The 23,551-nt window shown below is 41.2% G+C and overlaps 2 protein-coding genes across 2 annotated transcripts in view; one reads left to right on the forward strand and one right to left on the reverse strand.

Moving 5' to 3' along the window:
- The window catches only part of ENTREP1 (endosomal transmembrane epsin interactor 1), a 67,840-nt gene that overhangs the window by 37,226 nt on the left and 7,063 nt on the right, over window positions 1–23,551 (reverse strand). Inside the window, exon 2 of the mRNA XM_040449397.1 lies at window positions 19,639–19,695. Coding sequence (XP_040305331.1) covers window positions 19,639–19,695 — 57 coding nt within the window. The remainder of the gene's footprint in view (window positions 1–19,638; window positions 19,696–23,551) is intronic.
- LOC121013658 (NADH dehydrogenase [ubiquinone] 1 alpha subcomplex subunit 1-like) lies at window positions 15,828–19,631 on the forward strand. Its single transcript, XM_040449398.1, is given in 2 exon segments — window positions 15,828–19,216; window positions 19,218–19,631. Coding segments are annotated over 2 exon segments (213 nt in total). The 5' UTR covers window positions 15,828–19,114; the 3' UTR covers window positions 19,329–19,631.

The raw sequence follows: 23,551 nt of genomic DNA on the forward strand, positions 1-23,551 counted from the left end.
CATTTATTTATTTTTTTTTTTTTAATTTTTTTTTCAACGTTTATTTATTTTTGGGACAGAGAGAGACAGAGCATGAACGGGGGAGGGGCAGAGAGAGAGAGGGAGACACAGAATCGGAAACAGGCTCCAGGCTCTGAGCCATCAGCCCAGAGCCTGACGCGGGGCTCGAACTCACGGACCGCGAGATCGTGACCTGGCTGAAGTCGGACGCTTAACCGACTGCGCCACCCAGGCGCCCCCCGGCTGTATCATTTATAAATACATACTGAAATATTTGAGGACGAAATGTTCTGAAGGCTGTTATTGATTTCAACACAATCCGATGGCAAGAGAAAGAGAAGAGAAGTGGTAAGGGGTATAGATGAGGCAAGTCTGAACATGGGCCAATGATTATGATAGCTGGGCTGTAGGTGCTAGGGGAGCTATTGTTTTTCTCTCAGATTAGGAACATATTTGAAACTTCCCATATCAAAAGAAGAATGAAGGAAATGGGGAAGGGGCAAAGATAAAGGAGGAGGAGGAAAGGAAGAAATAAACCAATGGACTCATGTCTTCACAAAGTCAATTCCTGGGGACAAAGCGGGGGAAAGGAGCACGAAGGGTGTTCTAGAACATGAAAGACTAAAGAGACAGAATAATCAAATGAAATGACTGAACCTTGATTGGGTACTGGATTTTACAACAACTAAAAAGAAGAGCTAGTCTACACAGGCTTACTTTTTGATAGCACACCAAACTGCTTACTTACACATATGGAAATATACACACACCACCACACTTCGGTTAAGCTTTGATTCAGAAAAAGTTACACAAAATTTTGGAGTAATGGGGGAAATGTTAAAATGGGCTAAATATCACATCACATTAAGAAATTCCCAATAACTTTCTTAGTTGTGATAATGTTATTACTGGATGGTAGAAGAATGCCTTATTTTTAGGAGATGCCTCATAACATACATAGGAGTGAAGTACCAGAAATCTAAGGCTTTAAAAAATTAAGAAACAAAAAAGCAAAAATTCCAGGGGTCCAACATCTGCCTATTAGATATTCTAGGAAGAAAGAGCAAATGGAGGGAAGAAAATAATCAAAGAAACAATAAAGAAAATTTCTCAGTGTTGGAGAAAGGTACATGTCTTCTCAGTAAAAGACCTCAAAGCCTCAGGGAGTAAATGTACTCAAAAAAGGATGAAGGGAGAGGAGACCCACAGCTAGACACATCCTCATGTAATTTCAGAAGACCGTCAAAAAAATTATCTGAGAGGCGCCTGGGTGGCTCAGTTGGTTGAGCATCTGACTTCAGCTCAGATCACGATCTTGCGGTTTCTGGGTTTGAGCCCCACGTCAAGCTCTGTGCTCCCAGCTTGGAGGCTGGAGCCTGCTTCGGATTCTGTGTCTCCTTCTCTCTCTGCCCCTCCCGTGCTCGCTCGCGCTCTCTCTCTCTCTCTCTCTCTCTCAAAAATTAAAAAAAAATTAAAAAAATTTTTTTAATTATCTGAAACTTGGAAAAAAGCAAAGGAGATTACTGAGTATTCCATTTAGTTATCTGCCTGTTTGACTACTTTACAATTCTGTAAAGGCACAGTTGGCATTGCAGATTTTTTTTCAGTAGAGGTGATTTCTGTCCAATGGAACAGAAAACCTCTAAAGTTGCCATATAGAGCCCTGCTGGACATCCACCAGTTTCCTGTCCATCCTGGCAGTCAGCTCCTAGCATCATCTATAAACACTTCTCAAATGTTCCTTGAAACAGTTTTCCCTCATTAATGACACATGTACACTGTACGATTTCCCAGGAGTTGTGATTTTATCTTCTTGAAAATTAAGTTTTATCAATACCAAGGTAAAAAAAAAAAAAAAAGATTCTAAAAGCTTCCAGACAGGAGGAAAAAAAAAAGAGGCTGCTTACTAAGGAACAAGAATCAGTCAGCATCAAGCTTCTCATCAGTGACAGAAGTCTCATTAAGCAATACCTTCAAATTCTGGATAGAAAACTTTTTGACCCTAGAATTCTCTATCCAGCCAAACCATCATTCAAGTGGGAGGGCAAAACAAAGACACAACAAGACATTTAAACCCTAAGAGAGCTCCCCTCTTCCCTCACATCATTTCTGAAAAGTTTTAGTTGATCATGTTCTCTGGTAAAATGAAAAAGGGATTCAAGGGGGGAAAAATGCATGAGGCACGAGGTCTCAGAAACAGTGGCTGTCATCCAAGAATACAAAGAAAAGAAATATTCAGATGACATCTGAGTAGCAAGCCTAGAAAACAATTAGGTCCAAACTGGAACAAGAAGTCAGGAGTCTTAGAAATGTCCAAAGGAAAAAGTAACTAATGGGGCATAACTAATGGGGAGTGTGATTAAAAAGCCAGATGAAGAAATCTCACGGTCAGACTCAGCTGATTTTCAACAAGTGCTCCAAAACAATTCAGTGAGGAAAGAACAGTCTTTTCAATAAATGATGTTAGGACAACTAGACACCCGCATGCACAAGAATGAACTTGGTTGGACCACTGCCTCACACCATATGCAAAAATTAATTCAAAATGGACCACAGACCCAAGCATGAGCTAGAACAATAAAACTCTTACAAGAAAATATACAAGTGGGGCCCATGGGTGGTTCAGTCGGTTAAGCATCTGACTCTTGATCTCAGCTCAGGTCATGATTTCACAGTTCATGAGTTCGAGCCCCACGTCGGCTCTGAGCTGACAGTGTGGCACCTGCTTGGGATTCTGTCTCTCCTTCTCTCTGCCACTCCCCTGCTTGTGCTCTGTCTCACAAAATTAATTAATTAATTAATTAAAGAAAATATAGAAGTAAATCTTTATGACCTTGGGTTAGATCAGCCTTCTTAAATACAACTGTTTTGCAACTAAAGACAAAGTAAACTGGACATCATCACAATGAAAACATTTTTGTGCTTCAAAGGACACCATCAAAAAAGTAAACTGCTAATCATATATCTGATAAGGGACTTGCAATAAAAAGACAAATAACCTAATCCAAAAATGGGCAAAGAATCTAAATAAGACATTTCTCAGGGTGTCTGGGTGGCTCTGTCAGTTAAGTGTCCGACTTCGGTTCAGGTCATGATCTCACGGTTTGTGAGTTCAAGCCCCACCTCAGGTTCTGTGCTGACAGCTCAGAGCCTGGAGCCTGCTTTGGATTCTGTGTCACCATTACTCTGCCCCTCCCCCACTCACTCTGTGTGTGTGTGTGTGTGTGTGTGTGTGTGTGTCTCAAAAATAAACATTAAAAATTAAAAATTTTTAAATAGACATTTCTCCAAAGAAGACATTCAAATGGTCAATAAGCACATGGGAAGATTCTCAACATCAAATCAAAAACACTCTGAGAACCACATCACATAAAATGTGGCTCTAATCACATAAAAATGGCTCTAATCAAAAAGGCAGTAAAGGGGCGCCTGGGTGGCGCAGTCGGTTAAGCGTCCGACTTCAGCCAGGTCACGATCTCGCGGTCCGTGAGTTCGAGCCCCGCGTCGGGCTCTGGGCTGATGGCTCAGAGCCTGGAGCCTGTTTCTGATTCTGTGTCTCCCTCTCTCTCTGCCCCTCCCCCATTCATGCTCTGTCTCTCTCTGTCCCAAAAATAAATAAACGTTGAAAAAAAAATTTTAAAAAGGCAGTAAAAGTGCGGACAAACATGCGAAGAAACTGGAACCCAGACACTCCACTGATGGGAATGTAAAATGACACAGCTGCTTTGGAAAACAGTCCCTCAAAATATTAAACACAGAGTTACCATATGACTCAGCCATTCGATCCTAGGCAAATAGGCAAGAGAAATGAAAACATGGCCACAAAAAAACTTGCAAGCTAATGTTCACAGCAGCATTATTCATGATAGCCAGAAAGTGGGCATGTTCACCAAGTGATGAATAGACAAATAAAATGTATTAACTAACATCCATCACTGGAATAGTATCCAACAATAAAAGTGGGAAAACATGCTAATACGTGTTATAACATGGATGACCCTTAAAAATACTCTGCTAAAAAATATGCTAAGTGAAAGAAGCCAGTTACAAAGGATCACATGTTATATGATTCCATTTTTTAAAGTTTATTTATTTGACAGAGACAGAGATAGCACAAGTGGGAGAGGGGTAGAGAGAAAAGGAAGAATCCCAAGCAGGCTCTGAACTGACAACGTGGACCTCGAACTCAGGAAACTGTGAAATCGTGACCTGAGCCAAAATCAAGAATTGGACGCTTAACCGACTAAGCCACCCAGGCGCCCCTTATATGATTCCTTTTATTTGAAACAACCAGAATAGGCAAATATATGGGGACAGTTCATTAGTGGTTTCTGAGGGCTGGGGGTATTGGAAAGAAATGGGAGGGACTCCTAATGGGTCCTAGATTTTTTTCTGGGATGATGAAAATGTTCTAGAATTGTTGCTGAAGATGTTTGTGCCTATCTGTGAACATGCTAACAACTATTTGTACATTTTACATGGGTAAATGTTATAGTATGTCAAATATATTTCAATAAAGAAGAAAAAGAAGGAGGAGGAGGAGGAGGAGGAAGAAGAGGAGAAAGAGCAGCTATATCATCTCCAATATTAGGGGCTTTCTTTGTCAGAATAAAAAGAAAAAAGGCATTTAGAAACTCCAGAAATAGGGGTGCCTGGGTGGCTCAGTCGGTTGAGCATCCGAGTTAGGCTCAGGTCATGATCTCGCGGTTCGTGGGTTCAAGCCCTGCATCGCACTCTGTGTTGACGGCTCAGAGCCTGGAGCCTGCTTCAGACTCTCTGTCTCCCTCTTCTCTGCCCCACCTCGGCTCATGCTCTATCTCTCTCTCTCTTTCTCTCAAAAATAAACATTAAAAAATATTTAAAAAAAAAATAAACTCCAGAAATAATATAAACCTATCTACCAAAGTCATGGCCTAAAGCTGAAGCAAACTGAAATGTGGCATGATACTAAGCAAATGACAGAGAATAAGAAAGAATAATAGATTTGACGTGGCTTCCCAAAACTGTCCTCCTTTTAGGGACATGGGGTTACATTTCGTCTCCCTACACCCAATCATTCATGGTGGTGCTACTAAAAATAATGTCACCAATCCCTCGAGCAAGCAAGGTTCATGGGGGTCAATAGAAAACCACTTTGGTCTCTTCCTCAATGTTGTTCAAGCCCACTTTGTAGGGCTAGTTTGTCCAGACCCCTTAGATGAAATCTGGGGTCAGGCCCATGACTTCTCTGGTCAATATCAGGTGCAAAAAGTTCTCCATTCACTTTAAGTTACAAACAGTCTCTTTTCCTGGGGCGCCCCTGGTGGTGCAGTCAGTTAAGCCTCCGACTCTGGTTTTGGCTCAGGTCATGATGCCAGGGTCATCGATCAAGCCCCGTATTGGGCTCCGTGCTAAGCATGGAACCTGCTTGAGATTCTCTCTCTCTCCCTCCCCCCCCCCCACCCCGCCTCTGTCCCTCCCCTGCTCATTTCCATAAAATGTCCCAGTCAAAACTTGGAAATTCATGTTTAAATTTAAGCTTCTCTCGCTCTTATCAGGCTGATCATTGCAGGGAGTGACTGAAATCTTGTGGCCACTTCTGAGGTCTGCCAGGCACAGCTCTGTCATTTTGAAGAGGAGGGAGTAAGGTGGAGACTGGGCCCCGTTGGTAAAGACGATAACGGCAGCAAAAGTTCACTTGACTCTTCATGTCTACATTCGGCCAGTGTTTACAGAGGACGTTCTCCCAAATGGTGTTCTTGGTTCCTCTGAGACACGGATTGTTGAGCCTGCTGTTCCCTCCACTCGAGCACCCAGCAGTGCAGGCCAGGCCTCTCCCCGCTTGGGCTGGGTATAGGAAAGTACAAGAATTTCCCAGCAGTCTTTAACTCTGAGGCCACAAGGCACTCCAACCAACCCTTTAAAATTCCCCAGGCAAGTGCCTGACACCGGTCCAGTCGACCAAAGGACCCATATCAGGTTCTCCAAGTGCTTATCTTTAAGCACTCATTCCCTCCCCCCTGCGGAGGTGGACTCAAAATGCCACAGCAATTCGGTAACATTCTCCAAAACATTTGTCTCTTTAATCCCTAATCTTTTTATAGGCTGGGGGATGAAGATCAGCTAAGGGTTGCAAAACTGGTTTTCACCCAGAAGCTTTACAAGTCCTGCTTAGATAGTCTAACGCTGGAATGTGGGAGATGTTGGCTGTAATGCAGCCCCAGGTGAATCTGAAAAAAAAGAATCCAATTCTGACAACCTATTACAATCACATTCACATAATGAAAATACTCCAAATGCTATCGCTGGTTTTCACTATTTTAGAAACAATTTATAGACAAAATTTGAATGGTATAATATAGAGCAAAATATAAATGTTAAAACACTAAGAATATAACAGTAATGGTTTTACTATCATAAGGAGAATAGAACTAGATTGAAGGGCTAATTTCTTCATCTTATAAAAAAGAGTCAAAAGATACTATTCAAAGTTGATGAATTAAGAAGTTTATAATATTATTTAAAATTGTAAAGTCATTGAGAGGAGTAGTAAATTTCAAAAAAAAATAGGAGAGGATAAATGGGAGAGCATGTTATGAATCCCTCACCTTTAGGATGGAGACAACCACCAGGGCACTAAAATCAGAAAGAGTTTATAATGGCTAATTTGGGGAGTGTGATCAGGTTTGCACTAAAATCAGAAAATTTATAATGGGTAATTTGGGGAGTGTGATCAGGTTTGGGGGCTTAGAGAAATGCACAGAGGTCTACTGACTATTTTTAATAAGTGTAGGAAGGCTCATGAGTTCCCCCTTTTATAAATAAAAAAGATTCTGGCACAAAAACACTCAGATCAATGGAACAGAACAGAGAACCCAGAAATGGACCCACAAACTTAGGGCCAACTAATCTTTGACAAAGCAGGAAAGAATATCCAATGGAATAAAGACTCTCTTCAGCAAGTGGTACTGGGAAAAACTGGACAGCAACATGCCAAAGGATGTACCTGGACCACTTTCTTACACCATACACAAAAATAAACTCAAAATGGATGAAAGACCTAAATGTAAGACAGGAAGCCAACAAAATCCTCAAAGAGAAAGCAGGCAAAAACCTCTTTGATCTTGGTTGCAGCAACTTCTTACTCAACACGTCTCCGGAGGCAAGGGAAACAAAAGCAAAAATGAACTATTGGGACCTAATCAAAATAAAAAGCTTCTGCACAGCAAAGGAAATGATCAGCAAAACTAAAAGGCAACTGATGGAATGGGAGAAGATATGTGCAAATGACATATCAGATAAAGAGTTAGTATCCACAATCCATGAAGAACTTACCAAACTCAACACCCAAAAAACAAATAGTCCAGTGAAGAAATGGGCAAAAGACATGAATAGGCACTTCTCAAAGAAGACATCCAGATGGCCAACCAACACATGAAAAAATGCTTAACATTGCTCATCATCAGGGAAATACAAATCAAAACCACAATGAGATACCACCTCATACCTATCAGAATGTTAATGTTAACCACTCAGGCAACAACAGATGTTGACAAGGATGTGGAGAAAGAGGATCTCTTCTGCACTGCTGGTGGGAATGCAAACTGGTGCAGCCACTCTGGAAAACAGTATGGAGGTTCCTCAAAAAGGTAAAAATAGAACTACCCTACAACACAACAATTGTACTACTAGGTATTTATATATAAATAAATATATATCCAAGGGATACAGGTGTGCTATTTTGAAGGGACACATGTACCCCAATGTTTACAGCAGCACTATCAACAATAGCCAAAGTATGGAAAGGGCCCAAATGTCCATCGATGGATGAATGGATAAAGAAGATGTGGTATACACCTCATGCCAGTCAGAGTGGCCAAAATGAACAAATCAGGAGACTATAGATGCTGGAGAGGATGTGGAGAAACGGGAACCCTCTTGCACTGTTGGTGGGAATGCAAACTGGTGTAGCCACTCTGGAAAACAGTGTGGAGGTTCCTCAAAAAATTAAAAATACATCTACCCTATGACCCAGCAATAGCACTGCTAGGAATTTAACCAAGGGATACAGGAGTGCTGATGCATAGGGGCACTTGTACCCCAATGTTTATAGCAGCACTTTCAACAATAGCCAAATTATGGAAAGAGCCTGATGAATGGATAAAGAAATTGTGGTTTATATACACAGTGGAATACTACGTAGCAATGAGAAAGAATGAAATATGGCCTTTTGTAGCGACGTGGATGGAACTGGAGAGTGTTATGCTAAGTGAAATAAGTCAGGCAGAGAAAGACAGATACCATATGTTTTCTCTCTTATGTGGATCCTGAGAAACTTAACAGAAGACCATGGGGGAGGGGAAGGAAAAAAAAAAAAGAGGTTAGAGAGGGAGGGAGCCAAAACATAAGAGACTCTTAAAAACTGAGAATAAACTGAGGGTTGAGGGGGCGCGCGTGGGGGGGAGGTGAGGGTGGGTGATGGGTACTGAGGAGGGCACCTGTTGGGATGAGCACTGGGTATTGTATGGAAACCAATTTGACAATAAATTTCATATTTAAAAAAAAAAAGAAGAAGAAGGTGTGGTATATATATACAATGGAGTATTACTCAGCAATCAAAAAGAATGAAATCTTGCCATTTGCAACTACATGGATGGAACTGGAGGGTATTATGCTAAGCGAAATTAGTCAGAGAAAGACAAATATCCTATGACTTCACGCATATGAAGACTTTAAGATACAAAACAGATGACCATAAGGGAAGGGAAGCAAAAATGATAGAAAAACAGGGAGGGGGACAAAACATAAGAGACTCTTAAGTATGGAGAACAAACTGAGGGTTACTGGAGGGGTTGTGGGAGGGGGGATGGGCTCAATGGGTAAGGGGCAGTAAGGAATCTACTCCTGAAATCATTGTTGCACTATATGCTAATTAACTTGAGTGTAAATTTTAAAAAATTAATTAAAGTTAAAATTGGAGATGAAATAATTAATTTATTAATTAAGATTTTCTTCTCTAGGGGCGCCTGGGTGGCTCAGTCAGTTGAGCGTGGGTGGAGCTCTGTATTGGGCTCTGTGCTGAGTGTGGAGCCTGCTTAAGGTTCTTTCTCTCTCTCTCTCTCCCTCCCTCTTCCCCTCTCCCCCACTCTCTCTAAGATAAAATTTTTAAAAAGATGTTAAGATTTTCTTCCTCTTAAAAGGCATTTAGTAAAGAAGCAAATGTCACAATGTCACAGTAGTGTGTTTGATATATATGTAGTGCCTGTATATGCCATATATATGTTTGATAAATATACAGTGTGTTTATATTAGCCATATATGTTTGGCTAATAGATATATAATTTATAAATTTATAAATATATTTACATATATTTAAATTTATATTTTACATGTATTTAAATTTATAACTTTATAAATATAAATAAATATATTTTGTAGATATAGACATAAAATAAATATGAGACAGTCTGAACGAGGTGATTTATTTACTATGCCCTAAATTATGCAGCTAATTAGGGGACCCCAATCAGGTCCAGGTCTGACTCAAATCTATACTCTTTTGTCTCCATCAACTTACAGAATGGGGCGCCTGGGTGGCTCAGTTGGTTAAGCGTCTGACTTTGGCTCAGGTCATGATCTCACAGTTGGTGGGTCCAAGCCCCACATCGGGCTCTGTGCTGACAGCTCAGAGCCTGGAGCCTGCTTCGGATTCTGTGTCTCCCTCTCTTTCTGCCCCTCCCCCACTCATGCTCTGTTTCTCTCTGTCTCAAAAATAAAATAAACATTAAAAAAAACTTACAGAATACTTGCTAAAAGACAATGTCTGTTTATAAATTATTCTGTTTTCTTCATTAAAGAACTTCACAGGGTGCCTCGGTGGCTCAGTTGGTTAACTGTCCAACTCGTGATTTTGGCTCAGGTCATGATCTCACCATTTGTGAGATCAAACCCCCCACAGGGACCTGTGCTGACAGTGCAGAACCTGCTTGGGATTCTCTGTCTCTCCCACCTCTTTTTGCCCCTACCCTGCTCATGCTCTCTCTCTCAAAATAAATAAATAATCTTAAAAATCTTTTTAAATAAATAAGTAAGAACTTCCCAAGGCAACCCTCTACTATCCTCAATAAGAAATTGGAGCTAGAGGGGCACCTGGGCAGCTAAGTAGGTTAAGCAGCTGACTTTGCCTCAGGTCATGATCTCATGGTTCGTGAGTTGGAGCCCTGCATCGGGCTCTGTGCTGTCACCACGGAACCTGCTTTGGATCTTCTGCCCTCCTCTCTCTCTGCCCCTCCCCCACTTGTGTTCTGTCTCTCTCAAAATAAATAAATAATCTTAAAAAAAAAAGAAATTACATTTAGTAAGACCCAGTTGTGCCACCACCCCAGCCCTGACATCCAACATCAAGCACTCACCATTAACGAATCTAATTTGATTACTCACTGCATTCCTTATTCTTCAGTGGAAGTACCATAAATGGCCGAACATTTAAAGTGAATCCCTTTAATTTATTTTTGGATTAGTTTTTTAAATTGTTATGAAAGTAACATTCATAGAAGAAAAAAAATCACGGTCCTACAGCATATTTCTTAATTATATTATGAATAATGGAAACCAACTCAGGCTGTTTAAGCAGAAGAGGAATTTCTTGCAGGGCTATCAGGTAGCTCACAGAATCCCCAGGAACCAGGCTCAGAAACCTGGGAAGGAGCCAAGGGAAGCTGGGAACTGGGACCTCTACCAAGGTCGTGCCCCAGGAAAACCAGAGCCTCGGTTGCCAGCCTTGGACACTGCCTGAGCTGTTCCGCATCAACAGCTCTAGCTTCAGAGTCCTGGGCAGGAGCTTCCTGAGTGGAGGTCAAGGAGCTCACATCCTGGCTGCCGGCGTCCAGAAGTGTTAGCATCTGGCCTCGGAAGCTTCCATCACTTGAGGCATGGCCCTGCCTCCCACTGAGATTCATACAAAGGCAAATAAACAAAACCCAAAAAGAGAGCTCTGATACAGAGATACTGGCCACCAAACCCAAACAAAACAAGGAAACCAAAACAGCCTCTTGGTTGCACAATATAATGCATGTCCTCTCCAAATATAAAGTGGAAAGTCAGGCTCCCCCATTCCCCTTCCCACTGCACTCAACAGAAGTGCCTTCTGTAAATGCTTTCTTGCATATCATTTCAAAAATTTCCCAAGTGACAACAAACACATATGTATAGATCCCCCAGGCTTAAACACACACACACACACACACACACACACACACACAGTGGCACTCCACACATCATAACTTTCCCCATGACAATGTATCTGTTTCAAGATGCTCGCCAACTCAAAAGGGTCTCCCCTCTTGCCCCAAATCACTCTTTGTTCCTGCAGTTCTCTTGTAGTCATATCAGAAATAGATCCCTCTAGTCTGTTAGTCTGTAACCCAGACACTCAGCTACCACCACAGTGTGTCTGCAATGCACTTCGAAATACTTCGGCACAGACAGTGGGATACTATGTACATATCAGTTGGAACAAGCGACACCCTAAGGGCAGTCAGGAATTCAAATTCCAGGACAGTCAGCTAGCATTTATGAGAAAGGCCACACTCCAGAAGCTTCCTTTGCCTTCATTTCTCAACAGCATCTGAGCAACTTTGTTAAATTAGCAGAGTGATTATGGAAATGAGTTTTGTTCAGTGGATGGAACCGTTGGCTTGTTTAATTAGCACAATGGATGATAAAAATGGGTTCTCCATGAAATTCGTGGTGAGATCTAAAACCAACATATTTCCTGTCCCAACGTTAATCAATTCTGGGATTGGCCATACTTTTCTGACTCTATATTAAACAACACTGAAAACAAGCAAGATAACTTAGCTACTTGCCCCAGGATATACTTGTTCCTCAAATGTAAGACTGGGAACCAACTAAAAGAGTTGAGCAAAACTAACAGGTTATTCATCACATCTTGCTTCCAGGCCCTCCCCCCCATTCACCCACCAATCCAAAGCTATTATGTGATAAGCTCTGCTCAAACCCTATCAATTCCCTATCTCAAAAAGCTCACCTTACAATCCCCCAGCAGGGGTCCTCAACCCTACAAACATGCTCTCTTGATTCACCCCTTCTGAGAACACCTCCCTTACTGCAGCAGATCCAATCAACTGAGCTCTGTCTGCTTGCTCCATAGGATTTCAGGGAATCAGCAATGGTTTTCAAGACGAATGGGTGCAACTAAAATTAGAGGTAAAAAATTGTTCACACTGCTCTGTAAGCTCAATAAAAATCTTAGCCCTCTACCCTTTACACTCACAGAACAGAGTGCATGAACACTTGTTTCGTCTGTTGGCTAATAAGTGTTTGTGTGTACAGCAGAATTTGGCCTGAGGCTCACTTTCATTGTAATAATTGACTTGGCAGGAAGGTCCCCCAAAGCTTTGGTGATTACCTGTCTCTGCCAAACCAAACCTGCTATAGAGAGCACACCCATATGGCTGAGGCCACTCTGCAAAGCAAGGAGTCGCCGGGCCTTGATTCTGCCCAGAGACAGGCCACCCAAAGTGCTTCCAGTTTGTGAGGATGCCAGGTTCTCACCCAATTCACAGTTTTGGGGAGCAGCCAATCAGAGCAGAAAAATGAGAGCTCGGTTGCCAGCAGACTAAACCCACTGTGGTCGCAGAGAAGCCCAAAGCCAGCCCGGGGGGCTTTCATGATGCCTAAGTCCATACCTTGCCGCCATAGGTTCCCTAACGACACAGCCAACCAACAGACCAAATCTCCTCTCAAAGATTTTCTCAGTGGCTGCTGAAAATGATTTATAAGGTGGTTGCTTAGCCTTAGATCTTGTTTTACATGTTACAGATTCAACATGCATCCCCGTCTACAAGCCTGAGAGGTGGGTGCATCCCCATTGTACATGTGAGAAAATGGATCAGATCATTTCCTTGGCCGCTCACTGGTTGGCTGTAGCAGGACTAAGACTCCAAGCCAACCTCCTGTTACCTTGTTCAGTTCTGCCTCTGGCTCTTTTCAATCAAGGATAAACTTGCTGAACCTCCTGCCACTGTGGAACTTAAAGAAGAACTGGGCAGTCACAAATAAGAAAATAATTAATTTGAATTACACACACACACACACACACACACACACACACACACACACTTCTGCCAGAGAGAAGTACCCAGGAATGTGCTAACGGAGGAGGTGATGGAATGGTATAATGAGAGGAGCACTAGACTAGGAGTCACCGTCCCTGGTTCTTTCTAAAAATAGTTCCTGTGTTTGTGAACTGGACAAGTCCGTTAACTCCTGAGCCACGGGTCCCTTATCTATCAAATAGGAAAACTACCTGCCATGCAAATCACATGACTAAAGATATAAACTCTTAAGCATTATATATGTGCAGCAGATTATTATTAAGTATTCCGAAGAGGGAGAACAGCCATCCATTTTATACCTTAGAAAAAAAAAAAACAAGAGGGAAATAATCATAGCATTTATCCACAGGGAGCTTCTAATGGCCTGCTGAAAATGTCCATCTAAAGTTAAAACGCCCTCCGGGTAACTAAAGAGGATTCTGGAAATCTACAAAATGAGAGTTAAAAGACTCTTAAAAAGAACGTTCTGATGTAAGTGCCTCATTTTTCAGTCACAGAAACCATGAGATTTCCCCAAGGTCACAGATAATTAGTGGTAACGTGTCAGCATTAAAATGCAGGTTTCTTGAACTCTCAAACCAAGGCTTATTCCAAATTTTTGACCGCTAGGAAATATATGTGAAAGAACCAGAATGTACAAATTCAGAGCTCATTTTATAAATGTACAGATTCCTAAAGTGTACACAGGTATTCTGATCCCTCCTGGTCTCTATGTCATCAGAATGAAAGGACCACCGTCCATCTTGCAGCTAACGTACCTACAAGTATTTCTTTTCTTTTCTTTTCTTTTTTTTTTTTTTTTTTTATGTAGGCCCCACATCCAGTGCAGAGCCCTACACGGGGCTTAAACTCATGACCCTGAGATCAAGATGAGCTGAGATTAAGAGTCAAATGCTTAACCGATGGAGTCACCCAGGCACCCCTACCTACAAGTATCTAACTATCTGGTGGGCTAATTTCTCAATCTCTTGACCAAGGATCTGTGTGATCCATGACTCTCCCTTCAAGGCACAATAAAATGGAAAGAACCTGGATCCCCAAATGGCTTTGTGGAACAGAACCACCTTGCCAGCCTAGCCTATTTGGACCACTAGATGAGAGGGGCAGAATGTCTATATATCTTACTGAAACCAGTTTTGAGTCTCTTTTTGGGTAATGAAGTTTTACCCTAAATTCCATAATATTGAAGTTAGAAGGGGAACTGACGGATCATTTTTTAAAATAGCCAGTTTATTAACCTCTTCTATTGTCCATCTAGGGTGCAAATCCACATGGCTCATAGCTGGGAATAAACCACATATGTGACCGAAGAACATTACCAGGGAAGTACTTTCATTCTTGATGCTAAAGAATAAAGCTGTCTTTTTATCAGCTTTAAGGTCATATTCATCCCATCTCTTCCAAACTGCATGGGAAAAAAAAAACAATATGGAGCGCCTGGATGGCTGATTCGGTTAAGCATCCGACTTCAGGTCGAATCATGATCTTGCGGTCTTGTGGGTTCGAGGCCCACATCGAGCTCTGTGCTGACAGCTCAGAGCCTGGAGCTTGCTTCAGATTCTATGTCTCCCTGCCTCTCTGCCCCTATGCCACTTACTCTCTGTCTCTCTCTCTCTCAAAAATAAACATAAAAATTTTTTTTAATTAAAAAAATAAATAAATAACAATAGTTCAAATCAAAATTCAAATCCAAATCAAAACCAAAATTACAGGCCAAAACTCTGGCTGGACTTTCACGGTAGCAATTCTTACCAAATGCACCACCAAAGAAAAACATCTTAGTAGGGCAATTCCATTTTTTAACTGAGGTGCCGAGACAAGACTTTTAGGTCATTTCCAGCTGTGAGTTTATAATTTCTAAAAATTTGTAAAACATTTTATTTGAATGAAAAAGGAGATACCTAGAAGAAATAAGAACATTCTTTAAAAATGGAAATGTTTGGGGCGCCTGGGTGGCTCAGTCGGTTAAGCATGTGACTTCAGCTCAGGTCATGATCTCACAGTTCGTGAGTTCGAGCCCCACATCGGCTCTGTGCTGACAGCTCAGAGCCTGGAGCCTATTTCGGATTCTGTGTCTCCCTCTCTATCTGCTCTTCCTCTGCTTGCACTCTATCTCTCTCTCTCTCAAAAAATAAATAAACATTAAAAAAAAATTTTTTTAATGGAAATGTTTGGGGGTGCCTGGGGTTAAACATCTGACTTCGGCTCAGATAATGATCTCAGAGTTCGTAAGTTTGAGCCCCCCATTGGGTTCTGTGCTGACAGCTCAGAGGCTGGAGCCTGCTTGGGATTCTGTGTCTCCCTTTCTCCCTGCCCCTCCCCACTCACACTCTGTCTCTGTCTCTCTCTCTTTCTCAAAAATAAATAAACATAAATACACACATACATACATACATACATACATAAAGGAAATGTTTCTTCTTGATAGAAAATATACAACCTGGAATGATGTGCACATACAAATGCATGCACATGCACACACACCCTGGCTTCATTCTATTCATAGTCAAAAACAGCTATAAATATGGGGCGCCTGGGTGGCTCAGTGGTCGAGTGCCTGACTCTTGATTTTGGTTCAGATTGTGATCCCAGGTCATGGGATTGAGTCCCAAGGGATTCTCTCTCTCTCTCTCTCTCTCTCTCTCTCTCTCTCTCTCTCTCACTCTCTCTCTCTCTCCCCCTCTGCCCATCTCCCCTGTTCTCTCTTACTCTAAACTTTTTTTTAAATAGGAAATATTTCTTTAAAAAAATAACTATAAGTATTTACAAACTATGTTCCAACATTAATATTTTTGTTCTGGACACATGAGTATTTTCTCAGCATAAGGAAGAAGATCCAGTAAATGAAAGCTTCCAACTCTGAGTTTCCATGAAAACTTGAGTGTGAAAGAATTGGGTCAGACTGAGCCTTCTTTGTTCACACCAGTATAAAACCTAATGTAATCGCTGAGACAATCACAAAAGAAGGAGCACAAATAGAAATGGTTTTCAAAAGGAAATATCCAAGTGTTCTAGATTAGTGTGTGCCCAACAACTCAAAATGAGGCCAGCTGGCCTCTCAAAGGGCCCTGGAAAGACCAACCTGCCCCCTCCCAGCCTCCACCACCATCATACTAACCACCCTGAAGTAAAAAGGGGAAGAATACAACATTCTACAGAACAAAAACAAGTGCGAGAAATTTAAGACAAAAGTAAAAAAGAAATGTCGAGAACCTGGGACCTAAATTTCCTTTTAACTGCCAAATTAACTTCACGGCCAACAACAGAGGTGTAGGGAGCACACTGGCCCTGGGGAAACAGGGTGAAGAGGACAGACAGGACCCCTGTCTTCATACAACCATCTATGGTGGGGAGAGAGACAACAAGTGGTACGCCAACAGCACAAGGTGAATTATGGACAGTGAAGCCCAAAGTCCGTGCTGGGACATGATGAGAGGCAGGGACGCAGGGCCACTGTTAGCAGGGTGGTCAGGGAAGGTCTGTCTCAGGAAGGGACTGCTGAGCTGAGACCCAGAAGAAAAGGAGCCAGCCCAGCAAACAGTTGGGGAAGAAGGTCCCAAGTTGGAATAAGACAGTCTGGCTGTGTCAGAATCAGAAGGTACAAGCTGTGGGTAGAGTATAAGATGTGAAGGGGAGAAGGGCTAGAACTGACCAGCGAAGTCCACTCTGCTCTGTGGGAACAGAGAGCTACAGGGCCCTACTAGCTCTCTGATGGAACGTGACCTCCCGCCCAAAATCATCCAGGGGCACAGTCCTTAAATTCAAGAAGCCAAAGAAAAGCTGAAGCATCCACTAAGTGGGGTGGGGGGAGGGTGGGCAGAGGTACCCCTTGGTGTCACTAGATTATCCCCTGCATGCAAAAAAGAAACTAGACTCAGAAAAGTTAAGTGGCTTGTACATTACACAGCTCTCCAAGGGATGAGCTAGGACACACACTAGGAGTGTCTGACTGGTATATCCAATTCCTTTCATTACATCCCATGATTATTTCCATTTTTTAACATAACAAAAGCATCTGGCAGAAGTTATAATAGAATATTAAGATTCATGTGAACTGAGGATTTTTCACTTATGATATTGACCAAGGCTCAAATGATCCCTTGATGTACCCAGAAAGTTTGTCCTTATACAATTCCTATCAATTAATCTATCTTCTTTATAAATTGATGTTAATTAACACTTGGAAACAATCTCTACATGATCTTCTGAATACATAATTCATACAAATTGAAATATAGAAGCCTATGGGTCCAACAGGCTTATAACTGATGGTAATACAGAAATATGACAGCAGGCCATTCAGGCAGGTTTGGACCCCTTGTACATGGAAACATCATATTTACTGATATGAACTTAATTAATGCAATATTAAACAGAAAAAGCAGAGCACAACATGGAATGTACAAATTGGTTATAACTTTGACAAAGTTGTACATATACTTATCAACAACGATGAGAAATAAATTTAAAGGCATAAAATAAAGATACATTTCTATGAAGGTCAGTTTCTTTTACAGTACCTTGAGCTCACTAAATAAATCTATGAGGCACCTTTCTAAAAGAAAACAATGTTAGAGAAATAAATGTCTTAAAAGGTCAACTTTCTTAATATCCACCCAGAACACAGGCTCGTATTCTCCTCCCCACTTAGAATCTTAAAAATACAAATAGCATTAGAGATTTTCTGATTTTAATTTAAATACCTGAGGGATGTATTACTCGACATTTCAATAGTGACCCAATGGAAAAATCAGGGCAAAAAATGACTCTTAAAGCCAAATATTAGTATAAACATTGAACACCATCCAACATTTTTCTAGAGAATTGTTGCAAAATAAACATCACCCACTCATAACACATGCCATAAAACTCATCTGAAGCCTCATTTTTCTCCTACCCTGCTATCTCAGAGATTAAAATGCTGCACCAATAATTTACTCCTTCCAGAAATATTTACAGAGTTTCACGAAATGTAATAATTGATGGGCTTCCAAAATGCTGCCTAAATTGTCTAGTGGGCCTGAAAACTTTTAAGTTGTTCAAAACCATCAACACAGTTCTGGGACCCATTACTCTGTCTTCTGCAGTGTGTTTCTTCTCCTTGCATGTACGAATTTAGCTACTTTTGTATTTATCACCCGCTGCCCAGCAAACAGTGGCCTGCTTAAGATGAACTGTTAAGTGTATATACAAAATGAATTTCGAAAACTATTTAACCCTACATTAAAATGAACGGGAGAAAAGTCAAAAGAAATGCTCTATAGAAAAAAAATTTGTTTTCATTATATATACTTCAAATCAAATTTCTTAGATCCTCTACTTCATCTTGAAAGTTGGTAACTCCATTCGCAATCATCGGTTTTATATAGTATTCCCTGAATCCAAAGGACATAGCAAATAAAAACAAACAAACAAAAAAATGAACATCGGGAATGTACTAAATGCCACTGAATTGAAAACTAAAACGGTTAACTTTGTATTATGTGAATTTTACCTTAACTAAAAAAAAGGATAAAGTTACCAATATATGCCTATAGTACCATGAAAATATATATGTGATAGAGAATATAGAAAGTCTAAGCAATGAAACTGTAAGGTTGTCCAACCAAAGCATTATAACAATAAAAAATTATGTATCATGATTTCATGTCTGAGATTTACTTCAAAAGAACATGCAGGGGAAAATATGGGGAGCCGAGGAATGGGTAAGGGTCTAGCTGAACAAGATTGGCTGAGTTGGTAGTTGTTGAAGCTGGGTGATTGGTAGGGGAGTTCATTATATTATTCCCTTCGCTTTAGTATTGGTTTAAAAATGTCCATAGTAAACCATTTTTAAATTATATCTTTACAACAGATCTAATTCTGGAACTAAAAACACATAGACAGCACTGGGTACATTAGGAAGCTTAAAATAAATCAGAAAATTGACAAAACTGAGGCCGGGTTTCCTCTAGGAGGACAGGAAGGAAGGGTTCAGTCCTGGCAACCTCAGTGCAATGTGGTTCGAGATTCTGCCCGGGATCGGCATCATGGTCATGTGCTTCATCATCCCTAGCATAGCCACTGCATACATCCACAGGTGCAGTAACGGGGGGCGAGGGAAAAAGGGCTGCCTGTTAACCTTTTCAGTGGAGTTTGATGCAAAGAGATAGGCTTGTCTCTGGAGTTAATTGTTACTATGTGTCAAAGGGTTTGGATAATATCAATTAAGGAAGCCTTTTCCTGATTGATGAAAAATAACTTGGTTGTGCTCATCCACCCCTTCTAGAAGGTTATGCATTGTGTCGATGTGGTACATAATAAGAACAACAAAAAGGTAACCCCCCAAAAAAGGAAAACTGGCAAAATTATCATCTCACTTTGTCATTAGGAGAACATCTGACTTCTAACATTGTCCGTTGTTAGCTTCTTTTTTTTCATGAACAAGAAAGCTTGGGCATTTTTCTTCAGTGACTGATTTCACAGCCTTCATACACAGCACATTTTACAAAGGGTAACAATTTATGAGATCAGTACATACCAGCAGTATCATAGGCCGTTTCCAAGTTGTTAATCCTATGATTCCAGAGAGGATCACCTACAAGGATAAACAGTATCATAAATCTAGAAAAGGGACCAATTCCAACAAACTAATCCTAGTCTCTAAAGTATACTTTTTTCAAAAAAAAACACAAACCCCTGAAATTTCAAAGTCTCCTAACTCAAACATTTGGTATTCCTGCTGATTATCTGAGCCCTGGTAGACCACTTTGGACTCTCCTTCCTACAAAGCCCCCAAAGCTTTTTTATTGACTGTGTATGTTTTTTCTTAAGGTCAATTATGAACATAGAGAGAGTAGGCTATCCTTCCAGTTAGTGAAGGAGTCAGTATTGCTGACCCAAGCTCCCTGCCCCAGAGCACCCAACCTGTTACCATTGTCAGCCTCGTAAGACATGTGTGTGGCTACAACCCTCCATTCGTTAGGTGGGTACCCACCCTTTATGGGCCAAGTAAATGCTCTGAAATGGTACACAAGGTCTCTCAGGATCTTCCTCTGCCGACTTCTCAAGCCTGGTTTCTATGCACCACTGCCCCCTGCCCATCTTCCACCCAGGCACACCTGCCCCCCATCAGATTGGCCAGGCTCTTTTTTTTTTTTAAGTTTGCTTATTTATTTCGAGAGAGACAGAGACAGCATGAGTTGGGGAGGGGCAGAGAGAGAGAGAGAGAGAGAGAATCCAAGTAGGCTCCACACTGTCAGCATGGAGCCCAATTTGGGGCTCGAATTCACGAAACCATGAGATTATGAACTGAGCTGAAACCCAAGAGTCAAGACGCTTAACCAAATGAGCTACCCAGGCACCTCAGACTGGCCAGGCTTTAACACTGAGGGGCTCTGCACTTCTCTTGGTTGCAGTATCTTCTCCTCTCAGCTCCCCTCATAGCTATCTGAGAACTCCTACACATCCTGCAAGATCCTGGCTAACACTCACCTCCTCCAAGAAGCCTTCGCTGATCCCACCACTCCACACTCCTGGAAGCCCTCTACACAATTTTCCCCCCAAATGCTCTCTGTCATTATAACTTGAGAGGTGCATCTCTGCCTTGCCCACTGACCATGAACTCTTGTCTCCCAAATCCTCAGCTCCCAGCCTGGCACCTGTCACGTGACGGGCAACTGATAACTGTTCCTGAGCATTTATTCCACAAAAGGGAGAGAGGACTACAGTGAGAGAAGTCTCATATTGTAAAATGACACTTCAATAAACAACTAATTAAACCCCTTGGTAAAGAAGAATCAGCATTTTGCCAAAATGAAAACTGGAAATCAATGTCAGCCCTTTGGATAACACGGTTCACTAAGCAGTTGGGAAAGAACAATCAAAGTAATTATTCAGCTCAGGGACATTCCGATGTCACTGGGGCACATTTACCTTTGTATAACAGGGTGCACGCATCTGCAGAATGCGGTTATGAGGGTTTTCCTTTATGTGCGCTTTTTACCAAAATCTCTCCAATGTACCAGGTCACAATGATGGTTTCTCAACGACAAGTCTGAAGGGATTTTACAGTGTTGCTTCTAAAGACTCTCCATTCTCCATTTACTGGCTGAGAGTAAATCATTGTCAAATGAGCAGAGGACAAGTCTACCCACTTATATCAAGGACTTAAAGACCATGTATGGGCTGACAGGCAACAGATCCTTATATCCCATTTATGTTTAAACATACTGTCAGCTGCCTGCCCACCAGGCACTGTATTCTTGCAATCATCTTAACGTCAATAGGCTATTTCTTTGTTCTGAATGATTTCTGCCTGGAGACACACAGGGCGTGTGTCTACATGCGGTTGCATCTACTTTACAAATTGTGACTTGAAATCCAGGAGACCTTGGGGTGTGGGTTCCCCACCTGGCTTTTAAATAACTATACGAACTTGGCCAAGTCTTATCGCTTTTCTGGTCCTCACTCTTGTTTCCTTAGAAGTGTGGTTTAAGTGAAGGAAACCATCTGCGGGTCTCTTCTAACTCAAAAATTTGCCCTGCTGTGATGACAGAAAGTCCTCAGGATCCCCTGCAATCCAGTGCTGGCTCCACCTGCAGGCTGTGTGTGGACATGCGAACGTTATGTGTGTGTGTGTGTGTGTGTGTGTGTGTGTGTGTGTGTGTGTGTGTGTATGTGTGTGCGTGTGCATGCGCCCACATGGGCATGTGTTCCCTGCCCGCCCGACCAGCGGCTTACTGGACTTAGCTGAGGTAATACAACTATTTTTTTTAAGGTTTTATTTATTTATGAGAGAGAGAGAGAGAGAGAGCATGAGTCAGGGAGGGGCAGAGAGAAAGGGGGACAGAGGATCTGTAGCAGGCTCTGTGTGGACAACAGAGAGCCAGACACGGGGCTCAAACCCATGAACTGTGAGATTATGACCTGAGCCGAAGGCAGACACTTAACCGACTGAGCCACCCAGGCACCCCAGAATTGCAACTATTTTTGTAAAAACAAAACTGAAAATTTTGACTGCCCTTGAGGGAAACACAACCTGCCCACTTCACTAAAATCTAAGTATAATGCAAATTATCAGTTAGTGTTTGACATTTAGACCGTCTCCATTAATAGAGAACTCTGTGATTCAGCTTTTTGGACACATTTTTTTCATTAAAACAACATTATCATTAAAATGAGGTGTCCAGCCCAGACCATAAACACCCATAAAAGTAGCAAGAGACCTCAGCTATGCTTTCCACCTCCCCCACCAGCCACATCACCCAACCCTCCCCACATTAATAATTTGGTACGTTTACATATATTACACATGGACATATTTTTCTTTAAATTCTTATTACTAGACAAACATGTATATGTGCATATGTATTTTATAAAAAATGGGTCATAAAAGATACTTTTCCTCCTTTTTCTTTCTCAGCAAATACTTCCAGGAAATCTCTTCATGTCCACTGGAATAGCTCTCATTCATTTCTGTTTAATGGCTACATAATATTTCTTTGTATGGCTTACCTCCTGTATTCGATTATTTCCATATTCATTAGTATTCACTCTATTTGCAGCTTTTTGCCCTCACAATCAATGCTATGGTAAACATCCATGGCCATATAATGCTTAAAAACAATTGCTTTTTATTTCTGTTGGATAAAGTCCCAGGAATAGTGTTGCCAAGGTGAATATAGATGTATTCAGTAGATCATGGCAGATACAATTGTCATTTAAAATCAAAGGTCTCTGGAATTAAGGAACTAAGCTATCTTTATTATTTTTTGAGGGGTATTTTACATATATAAGCAACAAACTAAACTCCAAACATAATTTTAAAAATATATACAGGGATGCTTGGGTGGCTCAATCATTGAGCATCTGACTCTTGGTTTGGCTCAGGTCATGATCTCACAGTGCATGGGTTCGAGCCTTGTATCAGGCTCCATGTTGTCAGCAGAGCCTGCTCAGGATTTTCATGCTCTCGCTCTCTCTCTCTCTCTCTCTCTCTCAAAAATTAATAAATAAAACTTTTTAAAAAATGCGTTTGACAAATAATAAATATCAGAAATCTCAAAATACATATAACTTCAAAGATACTTAAGACCTAGTAGGAAGAAATATAAACCTTAGTAAGCAATATTAAATGAAGACCCAAATAAATGAAGACACATACTATGTTCATGGATTGTAAGGCAAAATATTTAAAGGTAATAAATTTCCATTTGAATTATTTATAGACTCAACACACACTCACACTAAATCACAACAGGATTTTTGTAAACCACCCTTCTTTACAGGGATGTTTTAAGAAATTATACTCCAATGGCAGGTGAGAATTGTGGTTACATCCAGTCCTGAACGCAGCAACAAAGGCATATACTTACTTCTACTCAATTTCTCCCATTCTTCAAGCTCAATTAAACTCAACACTAAAAAGCAACTTCATAGCATTCTTTCCACCA

Source organism: Herpailurus yagouaroundi, unplaced genomic scaffold (genome assembly GCF_014898765.1).
Source record: "Herpailurus yagouaroundi ecotype Mexico unplaced genomic scaffold, PumYag 199, whole genome shotgun sequence".
NCBI classification, from domain to species: Eukaryota; Metazoa; Chordata; class Mammalia; order Carnivora; family Felidae; genus Herpailurus; species Herpailurus yagouaroundi.